This window comes from Scophthalmus maximus, chromosome 18 (genome assembly GCF_022379125.1).
Source record: "Scophthalmus maximus strain ysfricsl-2021 chromosome 18, ASM2237912v1, whole genome shotgun sequence".
Classification (NCBI taxonomy): domain Eukaryota; kingdom Metazoa; phylum Chordata; class Actinopteri; order Pleuronectiformes; family Scophthalmidae; genus Scophthalmus; species Scophthalmus maximus.
The window spans coordinates 14,076,575-14,094,075 of NC_061532.1; the positions used below are offsets into that span (position 1 = coordinate 14,076,575).

Below are 17,501 nucleotides of genomic sequence, written 5' to 3' on the forward strand. Positions count from 1 at the left end.
TAAATATATGATTTATCAAATAATACGGTAATCAGATACATATGGAGTAAACCTGGGTAGAGCTGCAACAGTTAATCGATTAATCAATTAGTAATACTTTACAAAATTAATCGCCAACTATTTTAATAATCTATTAATCGGTTCAAGTAGTTTAAATGGGGAAAAAGTCAAAATTCTCTCTTCTTAAGTGTGAATATTTTCTGATTTCTTTGCTCCTCTGTGACAGTAAACTAAATATCTTTAGTGTGGACAAAACAAACCATCATCTTGGGGGGTTTGGGAAGCACAATAGGCATTTTTCACAATCAAATGACATTTTATGGACCGAACTACTCATCGATTAATCGAGAAAATAATCCACAGATTAATCGATTATGAAAATAATCGTTAGTTGCACCCCTAAACCTGGGGCCTTTGGTGGGGTGGGGCTGGGTTTGCCCATTTGAAATCCAGCGCTGTCCACAACCAGTGAACTCTAATGTTCTCATGCATGGCTTGTAACTTATAAACCATTCGTAACTGATATAAAGTAGCCTATCATTTATGTTAATCCATTGTATCTTGGTGTAGTTGTCTGTGTATAGTTTTATATAACTACATGGTTTTCTTCCCCGTGACTTATTCCAACAAAGTCCATTTAAAGTCTTGTCACACTTGTGTGTGTGTGTGTGTGTGTGTGTGTGTGTGTGTGTGTGTGTGTGTGTGTGTGTGTGTGCGTGTGTGCGTGCGTGCGTGTGTGTGTGTGTCTGTGTCATCTCCCTTCTCCTCCAGTACCGGCTGCACTAAACTACACGGCGCGCGCCGATTGGCTGAGGGCCGCAGCGTCAACGCCAGCGGACCAATCAGCGCGGGCCACGCTGAGATCCTCCTCCATTGTACTTGTCGTGGGCGACGCGGCGGCAGCAGCAGCAGCAGCAGCAGCATCATCATCAGGAGCCGGAGTGAGTCGCTAACTGAGCGGAGGAGAAGCAGCGGCAGCAGGAGAAACCATGACATCTGTTGCAGTCGGTGAGACCCTGAAACCAACAGCTTTCTTCTTCTCATCGGACACGTAGCGTGTTTGTTTTGTTAGCGCTGCGTGTGTTTGACTGCACTTCCGCAGCCGCGGCTAGCTTGAATAGCTACGTTAAATGTGCACAAAGCAGCGCCAGGCCTCTGTGAACGATACACGTCAGTTGAACTTGTTGCCTCAAGAAGTTCAAATTCAAAGTGTATTTGAAGTCGGTCTGTTGTGCCAGTGCCCACCGTGGCCGCTGGGAGGACACTCGATCGTTGATCTCGTACGTGGTCAGTAAACCTGTGTTCATCTTTTCTCCTTCCGGAGTTCTGGGCTGTTCACTGGTCCTGTCCGTCCAGGCTCTGTACTCGTCCGGCGACGATGTGGTCGAGCTCACCGCCGCCAACTTCAACAGGGAGGTGATCCAGAGCGACGGTCTGTGGCTGGTGGAGTTTTACGCTCCCTGGTGAGTCCAACACACAACTTTTTTTTCTTCTTCCGGTGTCTCTCAACTTCGGCCAAGCAACGACCAATAGCGTCACAGTGCAGGCATGTCATGTCCCGGGGACCCAGTGGTGGTTAGAGTCTGTTGTGCTCTCTGTGACTCTCCTCCTCCAAACATCCATCGTATGATGCTCGAGACACTTTGTATGCAAAGTTCAGCAGCTACCGGATTTTTGATTTCATCTAAATGTGGATCTCTTGGCTCTGTAGATCAATCTGAATCTCGCTGTGTCACTCACGATTATGAGCCTTTCGGACCAGAGGCGGTGGAGATGTGTTTGACCTATAGTCCGTGTAAATAAAAGGTGTTAGATATTCCAACAACAAAAGAAAAACAATCTGCATTTGTTTATCATCACAGGTGTGGCCACTGTCGAAGTCTAGCCCCGGAATGGAAGAAGGCGGCAACTGCCCTCAAGGTAGTGTGGAAAAAAAAGAAAAGAATGTCCAATGCCATTTATCACCACCTGCGCTACAGACTGACCAGACTTGACGTGTTTACAGTGAAACTGAATATTGTGCATATGCCTGTTTGTCCAGACCTGCTCCAAAATGTAATGAGTTCTTCCTTGGGGTTTGCCCTCATCCGTCACCATCAGTTTAGTCGTTTTTTGAGTAATCCTGCTGACGTACTAATGTCTAATGACTAATGAAGACATAACTTCCTCGGCAGTAATAACAGCAAAAAGTTGCACTAGATGTGGGCAGTTATGGGCGTTAGACCGACAGTTTATTTCAGTTCAATTTCCGCTCAAAATATCGCTTACAGTTATTTGAACAAACAAATCCAACATGCACAAGTGTTGCGCTAACCCTGAGATAGTTGGGAGTGAAAAAAAACCAACCTCCAACCTGCTTGTTCTGGAATTCTGCAGGGAATTGTCAAGGTTGGTGCCGTGGATGCCGACCAGCACGGCTCAGTGGGTGGACCGTATGGCATCAGAGGGTTCCCCACCATCAAGATCTTTGGAGCCAATAAGAACATGCCAGAGGACTACCAAGGTACCTGCGAGAGCTGCTGCAACGTCTGCTGTAACGTCTCCTGCTGATAAGCACAGCTTTGCGATTTAAAACATTTTAAATCTTCCTCCACTGACCTCTATTGAAAAAAGCTTTGCTGAAAGATGAAACTTCAATAAGTTCAATATATGCAGAGCAACACACTTGCACTTAATATTTTCTGAGAAGGTGCATTTGTTTAAAATGCCTTCTTTGGAAATCTTTCACCTCTCAGGTGCACGCAGTAGCCAGGCCATCGTGGACGCAGCCATGAACTCTTTGCGCAGTCTGGTGAAAGAGCGGCTGAGTGGCAAATCTGGCAGCTCTGGCTACAGCAAACAGGTATATCCAGCAGTGAACCTTTTTTGTTGTTGTTGTTGTTGCAGCAGCTGTAGTGAACATGGTTAAATCACACTCAACTGCCCCTTTGCAGGGCGGCGGCGGTGGCGGCAACAAGAACGACGTAGTCGAGCTCACAGATAGCAACTTTGAAAAGATGGTGCTGGGGAGTGACGATGTGTGGTTGGTAGAGTTCTTCGCCCCCTGGTGTGGACACTGCAAGAAGTAAGTTTGGTTCCTGACAGTTCCTGACCCAAGATATAGGAACTGGGGAAACCCCACCCCATCACTAAAACAAAGAGATGTGAGATATGTGTCGATTTCTGTTAGCAGAGCTCGTTTGCTGATCAAAACATTGAAAAATGTTCCTTTTTGGAAACTAAAAAAGGGGTCTGTGGATTATTCCGTACAGACCTCAGCGAATAAACTTCCAAATCTTTCAGTAGGCAATAATCCCTTAAAAAATCTGCTCAATGACGTCTGAGCTGTTCTGTTCCATAATTGTGGATTTGTCAGGCATTCCCATCAGGAACTATGAGAAATATGCCATCCTGATATTTTTTTTATTTTTCAGATAAGTATTGTGGAACAAAACTCTCGATTGCACTGGTCATTTATTTTTTTCCTTAACCATCGCTCTCCTCTGTCGTCAATAGCCTTGAGCCCGAGTGGGCGGCTGCAGCCACATCCGTGAAGGAGCAGACCAAGGGCAAAGTTCGCCTCGGAGCTCTGGATGCGACTGTGCACCAGGGCGTGTCAAGCCGCTACGGGGTGAGTAAGAATCAATGTATAATGTGGTACTTAGGTGCACGATTCAGATACTGAACTTGTAGAGGCAAATAAAGAAAAGGCCCCCGTTAAATAAACTAAACCAACGCCTGACTGTTAACTTTTGACAGTCCAAATCCAGCCTTTGCGTGGAGGAAGTCGGAGCGTAACGTGTCAATCCAGGTCTGAATCTATTATTATAGTTTTCCTTTTGATCTTTATTTCTCGCTCCATATTGCAGCGCTGCAGCCGAGCCTGCCACTGTGGATGAAGCTGCTGCAGCTTCTTTTATGTTGCAGTCACACAGAAGCGAGAACAGAGTAATGATCCAAAGCCTTAATGACGTCTCCTTTTCATGCATTTCTATCAAGACTTGTCTTCAAAGATTCTTACAGTTACATAACTACTTTCAATATTTCGACTGAAGCTGACGGTGGTGCTGTCAACCATCAAATGTAACAGATATCTTCAATTAAATTTCGATATAGAGGTGAATCTAAGGGATTCTCTACAAGCCTAACCCAGGACTGAAGAAATGTGTGTGTTTGTGTGCTTTTGTGTAGATCCGTGGATTTCCCACCATCAAGATTTTCCGCAAAGGCGAGCAGCAGCCTGAAGACTACCAAGGAGGCCGCTCCCGCGGTGACATCATCGCGAAGGCCTTGGAGCTGTTCTCTGATGACGCTCCTGCTCCTGAAATGCTGGAGGTCAGAGCAGTAGAGTGTGTTTGTATTAATGGATGCACACGGCGAAGGTTTACAGTGCCGCTGTTTGTCCACAAAGAAAGAAAGTTCGATGCTGAGCAATGATCTGGAGATCTAGTTTTTTAAGTCAAAACCTAAACACAAGAAATTTGAAATTGTCCAACAGCAACAACTGTGCTCTACTAAAGTTTACCGACAAAAAAAGGCAGAAAGCAGCAGCTTATTCTGGATAATTAGTATTTAACCCTTTAATAATTATCACCAGTCACATAAATTGGAAAGTGTAATCGTATTGTTAATGTTTGTCTCAGATCCTCAGTGAAGACATCTTGAAGAACACCTGCGAGGACAGTCAGTTGTGTTTAATTGCTGTCCTGCCTCACATCCTCGACACAGGTGAGACCAGACCACACCCCCGACACAGAACATGTTTAAATTCAGAAATGCATCGTTTGAAAAAAAAATTAAAACCACCACGCACTTTCCTCTGACCTCAACAGGCGCCGAGGGTAGAAATGGTTATCTGGAGGTGATGACCAAGATGGCTGATAAGTACAAGAAGAAGATGTGGGGGTAAGGATGAGCAAGGATTATTATTTATTATTATAATGACTAATTGTGACTGATGACATGCTCTCCCTTTCGTCAGCTGGATGTGGACTGAGGCGGGCGCTCAGATGGAGCTGGAGGCTTCTCTGGGTATTGGCGGATTTGGCTACCCCGCCATGGCGGCCATCAACACGCGCAAGATGAAGTTTGCTCTGCTGAAGGGCTCCTTCAGTGAGACCGGCATTCACGAGTTCCTCAGGTAGTAACTGGTGTCACTTATCTAATCAAATGTAAAAGACATCCCGGAGTATAGGCTGCATGACGCTGAGTTCCCTTGTTTTGATGCTCCTCTCCTCAGGGAGCTTTCTGTGGGCCGGGGTTCCACTGCCACATTCGGAGGTGGGGCCATGCCCAAGATTCACACTGTTGAAGCCTGGGACGGCAAAGATGGACAGGTGAGTGTCTCGGGATCAGATATGTTCCAACCGTATATTTATTTAGATGATCACAAGTTTGAGGCCTTGTCTACACTAATTTGGACTCTTTTTTTTCCTTCAAATTCTGTCCACACCACCTTCGTTTTACAAAAAAATTCTCCCGTCCAGACGAGGACACAAAAAAGCTACTGCAGATGCTCAAACAAACACGCCACTAGGTGGCGGGTCAAATACCAGAGAAGGACGAGCATTCCTGCCAATCTTTTTCTCCATTTGACATCAGATTCGTCACCGTAATTTATCCAACATCACTCAAATTGGCAGAGGCAAACGCCTTTGAATGCCGGTAATGTGGTGCAGTAATGCTAAAAATCAGTTGGAAACTTTTTATTAGACATAGAAGTGCTAACCGAACGTAGGGGAAACTGTTACAAAGCACCCATTGCTGTTGTTCCTGGTGCATGCCCATTTACACAAAGCAACAGTGGGCATGTGCAAAGAAGACAAAAAAGAAAAATAGGGACGGTACAGATGGCTGGGACATGCTGTTCAGCACATCTTCAGTCAAAACGGAGGAAGCCGTAATATGTAAAATACCTCTCCAATGATATTTAAACAAGCTCCGTACAGTTTGTGATGGACCTCTGTAGCCATGTAGGGATTTAGATGGTGGAGCGGCTCAAAGCGCAAGACACACTCACACTCAACCCCCCAACCGAGAGCTCGATTGTTCAGACGATTAATCCGATATCTTAATCCACCTCAAAGTAAAACATTGAAATGGCAGAGATTTGTCCCTTTTTCATAAAAATGTCCTCTGTTGTGCAAGTAAACACTCGGTGGAATTTGTCAAGACACACGTATGCCGTTGTTCTTGTGCTCCCAAAATGAAAATGAAAAAAAATAATTTCAGATCTGTATTAATATGTCTCACTTTAAGAAGAGTCTCACAGGCTGTTTGTGGGATGTGGTCTCTTTAAACAGATTATACTTGACTCTTCATCTTCATCTTTACTAACCGTCTTCATTCCACTCTCCTCCTTGTCGTCTTCAGCTTCCTGTGGAGGACGACTACGACCTCAGCGACGTAGACCTGGACGACGACTTTGACAAGGACGAGTTATGAGCCCGAACGTGGCGGGATCGGATCCAGACTGGATCTGTTCTGGTCCGGTCCTGCACGACCCACCTCCTCTCTCTCCTGTGGACGAAATGAGAACGGGAATGTGCCCATTTACTGAAATACTCCAGAAAAGACACATGGGAGACACCTGCAGTTTCTCACATCAACTTTTGTCAGTCACACAGGGACAAGAAGAAAAAAAAAAAGGGTGGGGTGTTGTCGTGTCCCTGGAGTGAGCTCACGTACCTGCTGAACATAAGATGCTGCGTATTTCTGAATGTGGCATCTCCGTTGTTGTCTCTCCTCTTCAAGCACCTACTTTTGGATGTGGACTTGTCAGAGTAACACTTCAATGTCCAGTCTGGTGTGTCTAAAATATTCTTGTTGTTTTGTTTTTTTTGTCTTTTCAAATCGGTGAACGAGAATCTCGCTGGGGTTTTGCACCACGTCTGTCCAGGACGAGGGGGGATACTGTAGGACTTCTTGTGTATATTTTTCTTACACGACTTTTATTTCAATTGTGTGGAAACAAAATGACATTTTGTTACAAAAATAAAAAGGAATAAAAACGGATCACGGCCTCCTTAATTCACGTAAACTGTTACAACGTCAGAAAAAAGCGCATATCACTGAGCGCATGCAAATACCAACGGCATATAGAGCTGGTTCGGAATAACAACAGGTCAATTAACTGGTGATATCCTGAACGACCGTAAGCCACTTGTCAACACCAATCAAATTATACCAAGTGACGACGTAATTAGTTTTCCCCTTAATGTAACATAGTAGGAGTCATAATACTTGCAAGCATATAATCCAGTCAGTATAAATATATGATATGGCACGGCAAGGGCGAGAGAGCTTCATGGAAAAACCATGCACACAAGTGAAGAGCGTGTCCTAATCCACAGAGGAGGAGCCACATTGACGGAAATCAATTATCCAGTAATGTAAACATGAAGACAGTGGAGTGTTGAAATCAAAGGGGTTGTTTGGTGAGAGGCGTTGGACAGCACCAAGCTGGAATGACGAGGGTGTGCACGTGTTGCAGAGAGGGTGTGTGCGCGTGTGTGTTAATGTCTCTGTCCTCAGAACTGGCGAGAGGCTCCCTGATCCGACTGCAGCAGTCGCACGATGGACGGATCGCTCTTGGCACCTTTGATGAACTCCTCCAAAGACAGTCTACCTGTGGAGAAGAGACCGGGAGAAAAACAAAATACAAGGATCTCAGTCACCAGCTGCTGGACGTGTGACCGGTACGAACAGGAAAGATTCACATGTTGAGCTCATGTAACTAACATGAAACCACTGCAGCCCTAGAAAAGCCGTCATTCATTCCTTTCCTGTCACATCAACCAGCAGGTGATGCCATTGTGCCATTTAATTTATTTCATGAATTCTTCATGTGTATTGATTAACACACAATAACACATTGCGTAGGCACAAGCAGCACTTCTTTTTATAAACCAGATGCTAATTTGAGTATTTTATATATTGATGTTATTGATTCCAACATTAAATATTGTTGATAAGAATATCAGAATAACGTAAAATTCATTGGTACAGACCAGGTATGAATATAATATTGCTGAAATGTTTGACTAGCCAAATATTAAATTATGATTATTCCCAGAATAGGGCACAAGTACATATTATTTGGAAACATATTCAATAATAAAATGTATCAAGGTACCTTTTATATCTGCATTAGTGTTAATAGGTATTTAAATGAAATGAGCAGAACTTGACATGTGAATTTGAATGCCAAGTGCTGTCATCCCCAACAGAATGCATCCTTGCACTATTTCAATACTTTGACTTTTGAATATTATGACCTGACAGATATGGATTTTTCGGTATTGATGCGGTTTCTGATATTAGCGGTTGAAAAAACATTGATGCTTATTTATCAGCCTGTATATAGCGCCTGTATATACGTCTGTGAAAGGCTCCGATATCGCCGGCCGACCGATGTATCTATCTGGCTCTAATTTCTACTAACACCAGCAGCGAATTTTGCAAATGTAAGTTTTGACTTCTGTCAGTCAGCGTCTGTTTACATTGCTTCAGGGAGGCAGGTTACCTGAGTTTTTTTCGTGGAACTGGCCTGGTCTGTTGTGCCATGGGATGTTATTAAACACTTTTGACCTTCAGACTTTCGAGCTGCCCTGCTGCCTCGTGCTCTAAATATCATAATGTGACGTGTCAAATACATTTGAGAACATGAATTTAGGCACACGAACCACTCGGCCGCCCGCACTGGCTTTCACTGTTGACACTGACGGTGGATCTTGACAGTTCCCCTCATAAAACACAAGTCTTACCATCATTGTCGATGTCCATCTGTCTGAAGATCTTATCTGTCCTTTTCTCTGGTGTCGACTCATCCTCGGGCATCTTCATCACCGACGACACCATCTTGTAAATGGCCTACGAAGGAGGGTGAGGACATTTTTTTTTTTTCTTGTTTACCCGTGTGAAGCTTTTAGGCGTCGAGAGACGAAAAAAAAACTGTACTGTTCCTGTTGCACTCACTGTAAATTACTTCTCAGTGGGGCGTTTTTTTTCTTCCCCCCCCCCCCTGCATTCATTTGTATCCACAAACACAGCGGACTGAGCCAATATTGATATGGCCCTGCGGGCTGCTCAGCTCGCCATATTGGAAGAGTAAATATAGACGCAGTGATAAGAAAGGAGAAAGGTTAGCCTGCGTTCACCGCGTCAGGTGAAAATATCTGACGAATTCAGACCTTAGACGACGAGTTATTACACTGTAAGCCAAAAATGCGAAAACATATTTTGCATGTAACTGAAACGCCGAACCATCCTCAGCTCCAGCTGCTGAAAATGGATGAATATTTACAGCATTTTTTCACAATTTTCTGCCATTTTTACCAACAATCATCTCCTGCATCGATCTCGAAAGTAATCGTCAGATGAAAAAATAATGAAAATAATTGTCAAACGCAGCCTGACTAGGACGTAGAATCTGCGGGAGAAGTAATGATTCAGTTTAACTACGTCACTATCTACCTTTTATTTCTGGGATTTTTACTCCTTTGGACTTGAATTTCCATTGAAGCAAAACTAGTAGAAAATCTTTACATTTGCATTCCTTCCTCGTAAATTAGAGGATGCTGATTATGGCCCATCGTGACCCAAACTAGAGACGGGTCTGGTTTCATGAATCACAAAATGTGCATCCGTGGAAAATGCTCCTCATGCGGTTTGTGCTCACCTGAACTATCTCCAGCATCTCCGCTCGACTTATGTACCCGTTCCCGTCCAGGTCGTACATGCTGAAGGCCCAGCGCAGCTTCTGCTCCAGCCCGCCGCGGGACGTCACGCTCAGCGCGATGATGAACTCCCTGAAGTCGATGGTGGCGTCGCCGTTGGTGTCGAACGTGCGGAAGACGTGCTCGGCGAACTTCGAGGCGTCGCCGTAGGGGAAGAAGTTGGCGTAGATCTTCTTGAACTCCTCCACGGTGAGGTGGCCGGTGGGACAGTCCTTGAGGAAACCGCGGTACCACTCCTGCAGCTCGTGGTCAGTGAACTCCGTGTTTTCTCTCAGGTCGTTCAGGACCTCGGGCCTCAGCTTGCTGTTCTGCTTCCCCATGTCACAGCTCTCGCTCTCGGGCGGGCGGCTGGCTCGGCGGGTGGCTCTCCCTTCTCCTTTTCACTTCTCCCCTGTGCTCCCGGCGCTCTCACTGCCCCACGTCGTCGACCGCTCGCCTTCCTCTGCTCCTGCAGGAGACCAACAAGCCTCATTAATATCCTTGTGTGAAAAATCATAAATGATTCATTGGTTCAATAATTTCTCTCGGTTTGCAGCAGTGTTCTACTATGAAGCATGTGCTGAAGATGCATCTTAGACACGGGAAAGATGGACATTTGAGACAATGACCACACATGGGGCGAAAATAGGATTACAACTCAAATGTGATTAAGGCATTGTGTGCGTGTGTGTCACTGTGTGTGTGTGTGTGTGTGTGTGTGTGTGTGTGTGTGTGTGTGTGTGTGTGTGTGTGTGTGTGTGTGTGTGTGTGTGTGTGTGTGTGTGTGTGTGTGTGTGTGCGTGTTTGTGGTGGGTGGCCGGCCTGGTCTCCGTGGCTACTTTATTAATCCTCTGGCACAGCCATAATTCATCAACCCTTCATTGCAGGGTGCGGACACAAGTGTCCCGGGGCCTTGTAATCATCAATAAAGCCACTTTGTGAAAGGTCAGGCTGATACTGTCCGTTGTCGCGGAGAAGACCATATATTTACCTCGACAGTGATTCCCACAATAAAAACGAATATTGCGATTGATTTCAGGCAGGTGGAGGTTCGTGCGCTGATAAAAGTGGAAACTCAAAAGATGTGGCTAAAAAAAATACCAAATCAAAAAAACAAGGACCACGGCGCATTTGAAAGACCTATTCAACTTTCCGTTTCTGTGGTTCGTGTCCAAATGCTGTTTCCATGGTTATATTCTACTAAAATCTGCTTATTCATGTATGCAGGAGAGTATTCACGATTCACGGGTTATGAGGATGCATGAACTCAACACATTCTGGGTTAGATCTGTAGCATCAACAGCATAATAACTATTAGATGGGACAGAGATGAAGCAGAGGCAAACGTAAAAATGTGTGTGTGTGCGTGCGTGCGTGCATGTGTGCGTACTCTGGTGGGGACTTTAAAAACAAAGAAAACACTTGTTTTTAGGGTTCAGCTTTCAATTAGGTGTTGATGAGGGTTAAATAAGATAAGAAATGCAGCGATGATAAGTGCTACATTATAATATATAGATATATATCTATATATTATATAGATATAAATATAGATATAGATATATTTATTTCCAAAACTCATCAAAACTCAACAAAAAAGCAACATAAAGAGAAAAATGTACTGTCAATTCAGATTCAGAATAGTTTATTAATCCCAAAGGAGCAATTCATTGTTACGACCTACATGAGGACAAATACAGTCGATCGGTCTGCTCGTCCTCCCGAACAACCTCAAACACTTAAGCATTAACCGCCCTAAATTTGTATTTCACGAGAGGTTCAATTAGCCTGGTTACCGCTCCTTTGTGACGCAAAGAAAATATAGATGGATCAATAAAGCAAAACATGAAAAGCAACACGCAAAAAACAAAAGCCAATGGCGGCGACCTTCTTTTGAAGGTCTGAGGAAGAAATTGACCAGAAAACCCCGAGCCGATCTTTGACAACGTGTATCTGGTCAAGTGGGAGTGGGATGGACCGAGAGAGCGAGAGATGTGCGGGGGTAGGGAAGAAAGAAAGAATGGAAAAAAGTATGACACACAGAATGAAAAACTATTTCCAGCTATACTATGTGAGCCGCCTTTGCTCCTACCAGCGGTTCAATTACATAATGATCCCTCTGAATAACACCTCCACTCCTCCGAGTTACCTATAATAATTTATGGGAGAGGGAGAGAGAGAGAGATGTATTATCCCCATGTTCTCCTTCTTTCAATTATTGAAATCCCATTGCTCCGGCGTTATTGGCATCAGAGCGATTCTATCTGGCGCGGAACAAAAGGAGAGCGGCGAGAACTCTGACGGGCTCCATTCTACACGCCGATGCTCTCTTTTTCCGTAATTGTTCCGCCGGTGTAATTTCCTGCACTTTCATGAATCAAAGTCACCGAGTAACGCCAGAGGCGGGTTTGAGAAAACAGCCAGCGGTGCCCTGCTCTGAACAGTGTCGCTCCCCCGGCTTGTGAGTGCAAAGGAAATCTGTGCGTATACCAGATGCATAATACATCAGTGCGGGATCATTTTTCACGTTCAAGCCAATTTTTTTTTTTTGAAAAAAACACTTGCTTCACATTTCAACCACAGAAATTCCAGTTGCTCACATGTCTAGCATTTTTCTATATCCAACCGAAATGTCCACTCCATTCACACGATCAGGGCTGCAACTAAAGATTATTTCCGTCATCGATTAGTCTGTGGATTATTTTCTCCATTAAACCGATTAGCTGTGTGGTGCATACAATGAGGAAAAATGTCGATTGTGTTTTCCCTAACCCCCAAGATTATGTTTTGTTTTGTCCACACACCAAAAAATATTTTGCTCACTGTCAAAGGGGAGCAAAGAAACCAGAAGATATTCCCATTGAAGAGGCTGAAATCAGATAATTGAGACGATTATCAACGGCGATCAATCTGGTAGTCAAATGGCAGTCGATTGATTGTTGCAGCGCTACTGCTGACTGTGTCTGAAGTTGGCTATTATGGGATAAATCACACGCCGCCCTGCAGCAGGCCTGGCTGTCGTCCTTCCGCTGCCACAGGATGAGGAAGCGACAGCAGCTCCTCGGCTCTCGGTCACATGGACTTTTTCCAGGACAGCTCAGTGTGCAGGCCGAGCTGCAGCAGACATAAATATGGGCGTTGCCATTTATTTCCCGCAAACACACGGAGCCACAAGAAACTCAGGAGGATTCCAGGCCGAGAAGTGACGCCCTGACGTCTCAAGAAGCTCATTTAAGAGTTTGTTTCTAAGAGGAGATATATAGTATATATATTTATGGATAATTTGGGAAGAAAACAGAAAAACAATCTGTACTCGGGTAATTAGTCTGAAATATGTAGGTGACCTCTAAAATATGCTCAATAAACCCTAAAACAAAACTAGATGCTCACGCGTAAAATGTGTTGCAATAATTCCATATTTATCTAGTTGCCGTCTTTGACCTTTGACAGCTGACTTGACCTGCTGCAGGCGGTCTGCTGCTCCAATTTGCATGATGTCATTCCGTTCGTGCTTGTAAAAGAAAAAAAAGAGTAAATGATCCTTGCGGTTTGAGACGTCACAGAAAGTTTTATATGTTTTCACAGCTGGAGCCTTTTTTTTACGTGAGCTATTCTGGTGGGGTTTTTTTTTTTTTTTTAACTGCACCAGGATGCTTTATTTTTGTTTTTTTGCAATGTGGTCAGAAATAGCTGCTTGATGCCGCTGCTCTGACGTCCCCGTGACCTCCTTCGCAGAGAGAATCACGTCCTCGCTGCTCTGACTCGGAGTTGCAGGAGAAGCTCATGAGCTGAAAGCCCCCCCCCCCCCCGGTCGAGACGCCCATTCTGCATTCAGTGTTTGCAATTCCCCCTGATTGCACAGCAGCAGTCTCTCCCCTTGCCCCCCCCATGGCCGCCCTTGTTCCGCGTGGTCCACTGTTTTCAACCGGGTTCCTGCTCCAGTGCAGCATGTACCCCCCCCCCCCCCCCCCCCCCCCCCTTACAAACGCCACGATGGGGGGGGGGTGTAATAAACCTCTGTCCAGGCCACTTTCACTGCTGTTTGCCATTCTCAGGCCCACCTCATTTCCTGGGCAATGGCTCGTCACGACAATGAAAAGCCTTTCTCTTCTTTTTCCCAAATGCTCATTACCTCACGTGAGGCCAGGAAGAAAACTCCAAAGACAGTCTGGAGAGGAGAGGCGAAGGGTGTGTGTGTGTGTGTGTGTGTTTGGATATATATATACACAAGGGAGGAGGGAGTATCCACAAATCATGACACACAGCTGATTGGGCTCATTATGCTTCCGACGGTGCATTGGTTAGGGGTTCAGTGAGTGGAGGAAACAAACGGCGACTGGTGTCAAAGTTTACACCAGGATGTAAAATGAGTAAATGATTTAATTTGCAAAGAAATAAAAAAGAAATCATCAAAACAGTTGGGTTTTTTAAATCAATGAATTGTGGTATTTTAAAGCAAAAATGCTGCCAATTCACTGGTTTCATCTTCTAAACTGTGAATACTTCCTATTTTTCTCAGACAAAAGATATTATCTTTGGATTTTGGACTGTAAGTTGGACAAGACACGATGTCCCCTTTCTTTCAATACCCAGGAGACTAACCAAATTGTAAATTGATAAATAAGAAGAAAGAAAGCTGAGGTTTGTTTATCAGCAGGATCATTTCCGACTCCAAAAAAACTGATTTGACTAAACATTCCATGATGTCGGAGGGCTCGAGGAACATTTTCCCATCATTCGTCAACAGAAACACAAAATACTTTTCGCGCTGTGTCATGCCTCTTCTGAATGGAATGTGAATTAAACAAACTGATACGGCGCGTGCAGCCTGCTGCGCTGTGGATGTGCAGTGGACGAGCAGAGCGCGTCTCCCCTCACCGCGGCCTGATGTGGCCTGTGCTGCTGGCTGCTATAAGACTGCATGAGGTGGGCGAGGAGTCCGTCCAGTGTACAAGGAGGAAAAGCAGAAAGAGAAAATGAGCTCCCTAGTTATTCTCGCTCCCGGCGCTGCTTCGCAGCAGTTTCTCTGAACTAGTGTCAGAGAACATCATGCGCCCGATCAGGATGAGGTCCCCTGACACACCAGTAGTCAAGGCAACGGCATAGCACTAAGGTTTATGAGAGGGAGGCGGCGTGACCATCAACCACAGGGCAGGAGATATATCAAGACTCGAGAGAAACAAATACTTTTTGTCCCCCTGGGCATGTGAATTACATTCTGTGCGATCTAAAATATCCATTGTCCTACTCTGCTCAGGATCATCCACGGGGAGCTCTGCATCGTATTTGCTTGACATTGTGCACGAATTGTCGTATTGCGTATTCAACAGGCCGCCGTCGAGCAAACAAGTTAGACACAGGTTCATTTTTTTATCATAGCAGCGAGTCTTTCACCCGTTTAGAGCGGGCTGATTTAAATGTGGATTCAATTTGACACGTTGGCTTTGGACTCGTCATTAAAAAGTGTGAGATAAAATGGGGGGGGGGACACCTTGGCTGGAATAGTGTGATGTATTAGTTGAAATGAGTTGGCTGGGAAGCATAAATATGGCGTGACACAAAGTTTGAAGAGTCTCAAAGACACCAAGCAAATCACTCAATATTATCGTTTATGTCTTTCTTGTTGCGAGGTGTCGAGGTCCTCTATCTTATTAAGTAATTCCCCAAAATGTGTTTGGTCATCAGTTGAGCTGGATTTATTCAGGAGAGCTCACTTACATTAAAGCTATATTGTGCAAGAGGTCACACCTATACAACAACACCACATACTATGACCATGTGCAATATCACCTGTCATCAAATCATGCACAGTGTTATATTTATATTAATATCATGCGCAATTTCAGGTTCATTATCATGAGCAATATTACTTCTATTTTAGTTTTAATTACTTTTTTGTAATTGATCTTACTTTATTTTTCTTTTATTTAGGCACTGGTCTTTTCTTATGCTTAATATTTTTTATACTCACTTATTATGGTATACACATTACTTTGTTGTTATTATTCTTTGTACTGCTACAGTGGCAAGACTATTTCCTTCGACATCCATGAAGTTCCAACCTCATCTTATCTTATCTTATCTTATAATTTCTTATCTTAGCCTAATTCAGACACACAACAATCATCATTCCCTTTGAGTTCACTGTTATTATATTGATATGAGCAATTGAAGCACCTTTTTCCGTTACACATTTACGGCACGGCTCATTGCTTTGGACACTAATCTATGTTAAGTGATACAAAAGGCCTATTAATATAAGAAAATATGAAATACTGTGATGGCGATGACAACCCCACTGTCCCTGCCCTCTGATTCCAGCAGGTTGGAAGTTCACACATCAGTGTGGGTGAGATGTGGGCTCGCCTCGATGGGTGTAGCCCTCCTCCACCCTCCTCTGCCACATCAGTCCAGGGAGCTGGAGGAGACCTGGACATCGCATGAGGCTTTAACTTAAAAAAGAAAAGAAAAAGTAAAGTCATGTAAACTCACCTCTTTTAGGAGTAATGGTTGTTGTTTTTGTCCTGAGAAAAGTCCGCGGTCCCACTTCTCGGCGTCACCAACAGTCCCACCCCCCCCCCGAAAAAAAAAATCAACTTAACCGTTAACTCACAGTAGTCTTTCACTTCACACCCCCTCCTACTGTTACTGCTCTGTACAAATGCAACTGGAGAGTAACTCAAGATGCTGACGCTCCTCCCGACTCCTTGTGGAAGAAGAAACAAAGATGTGGAGTTTAAGCAGAATTGCGTAAAGGTGGCCTTTGCTCCTTTCTTTTTTTTCTTCCTGTTTTAAAGATAGGTTCTCCTTATTTACTCGCTCATGCCCCCGGTTCCCGGCGCACAGGCTCGTATCGTTCCGTGGAAGATGTGGCACGGAGCTCGGCTTTCATCCCGACGCGCCCAAGGCACCGCTACGGGGTTTCCTCTTCTCTCCGGGGGCGCGTAAAACCCGTTGCTGTTGCGCGCTGGAGAGGCGCGCGGCGACGGAGACGGAGAGCCGACCTCACTAATGCACAGGGCCGTCATAGAAATGTGGATTCTATTGAGATTGAGTCATTTGTAGTTGGGGTTCTGATGTTTGAAATACCCCCTGAGCGCACCGAATGGACGCGTCCACACTCGACCGCTTCCATCTCAGAAACAGTCGCAGCAGCGGCAGCGTCCTGTGGAAAAAATGGTCACTGGAGACTATTATTAGCGCGATATCTAAAATAAACTGTTCACATTTGAGGGGAACATCTTGATACTGCGCGGGGCATTCGGCAACTGCACCAAGACGCACACGTGATATTTCGTGTTCGAAATATATAAACAATTTGATCAAACAACGCAGTTATGGAATAAGATATACACAATGTACTGCGGTAGACTTTAATACAAACACACACTTTTATTATCAAGACGCCGTGAAGATTACAAAAACACTGCATGCATGGGATTGGTTTGGGAAGGGGTAATATTTGTCCATGTTGGGATCATCCCACTCACTGTGCTTTTTTTTTCTTCTTCTTTTTAACTTTTACCTAAAAATAACAAGCCTGAGATGTGTAATCCGTCACTCAAGACAAGTGGGACAAGCTGCACCTGGACATGCCGCGGCATATGACGTAATCGCGTTATCATAAACCCCAATTTTCGTCCCGTTTTCCCCCCGCGACTGCGGCCTGTCACGGAGGACGCGCACGCTCGTCCGTCGGCACCTGGAGCTTCTCCTCCCCTGCGTTGTTGGCTGAAGTGACACTGCAGGGAGGGGAGGGCGGTGTGCATGTCAGCATTTCACCGAGCAAGATAAATAATTAACTCTGTG

The 17,501-nt window shown here is 44.8% G+C and overlaps 2 protein-coding genes across 2 annotated transcripts; one reads left to right on the plus strand and one right to left on the minus strand.

Annotated features, from left to right (window-relative positions):
- The first annotated feature begins 849 nt into the window (after positions 1-849).
- On the plus strand, positions 850-6,993 carry pdia6 (protein disulfide isomerase family A, member 6). The gene is made up of 13 exons (XM_035617866.2): positions 850-1,008; positions 1,325-1,463; positions 1,863-1,920; positions 2,377-2,503; positions 2,736-2,842; positions 2,934-3,064; positions 3,496-3,610; positions 4,171-4,314; positions 4,623-4,707; positions 4,812-4,884; positions 4,961-5,119; positions 5,219-5,315; positions 6,352-6,993. Exons 1-13 carry the CDS (start codon positions 990-992, stop codon positions 6,421-6,423), a joined length of 1,326 nt encoding a protein of 441 aa, XP_035473759.1. The 5' UTR covers positions 850-989; the 3' UTR covers positions 6,424-6,993.
- hpcal1 (hippocalcin-like 1) lies at positions 6,909-16,794 on the minus strand. The gene is made up of 4 exons (XM_035617867.2): positions 16,185-16,794; positions 9,659-10,164; positions 8,745-8,850; positions 6,909-7,606 (listed from the first exon to the last, which is right to left on the minus strand). Exons 2-4 carry the CDS (start codon positions 10,034-10,036, stop codon positions 7,509-7,511), a joined length of 582 nt encoding a protein of 193 aa, XP_035473760.1. The 5' UTR covers positions 10,037-10,164; positions 16,185-16,794; the 3' UTR covers positions 6,909-7,508.
- Between the last annotated feature and the right edge of the window lie 707 nt (positions 16,795-17,501).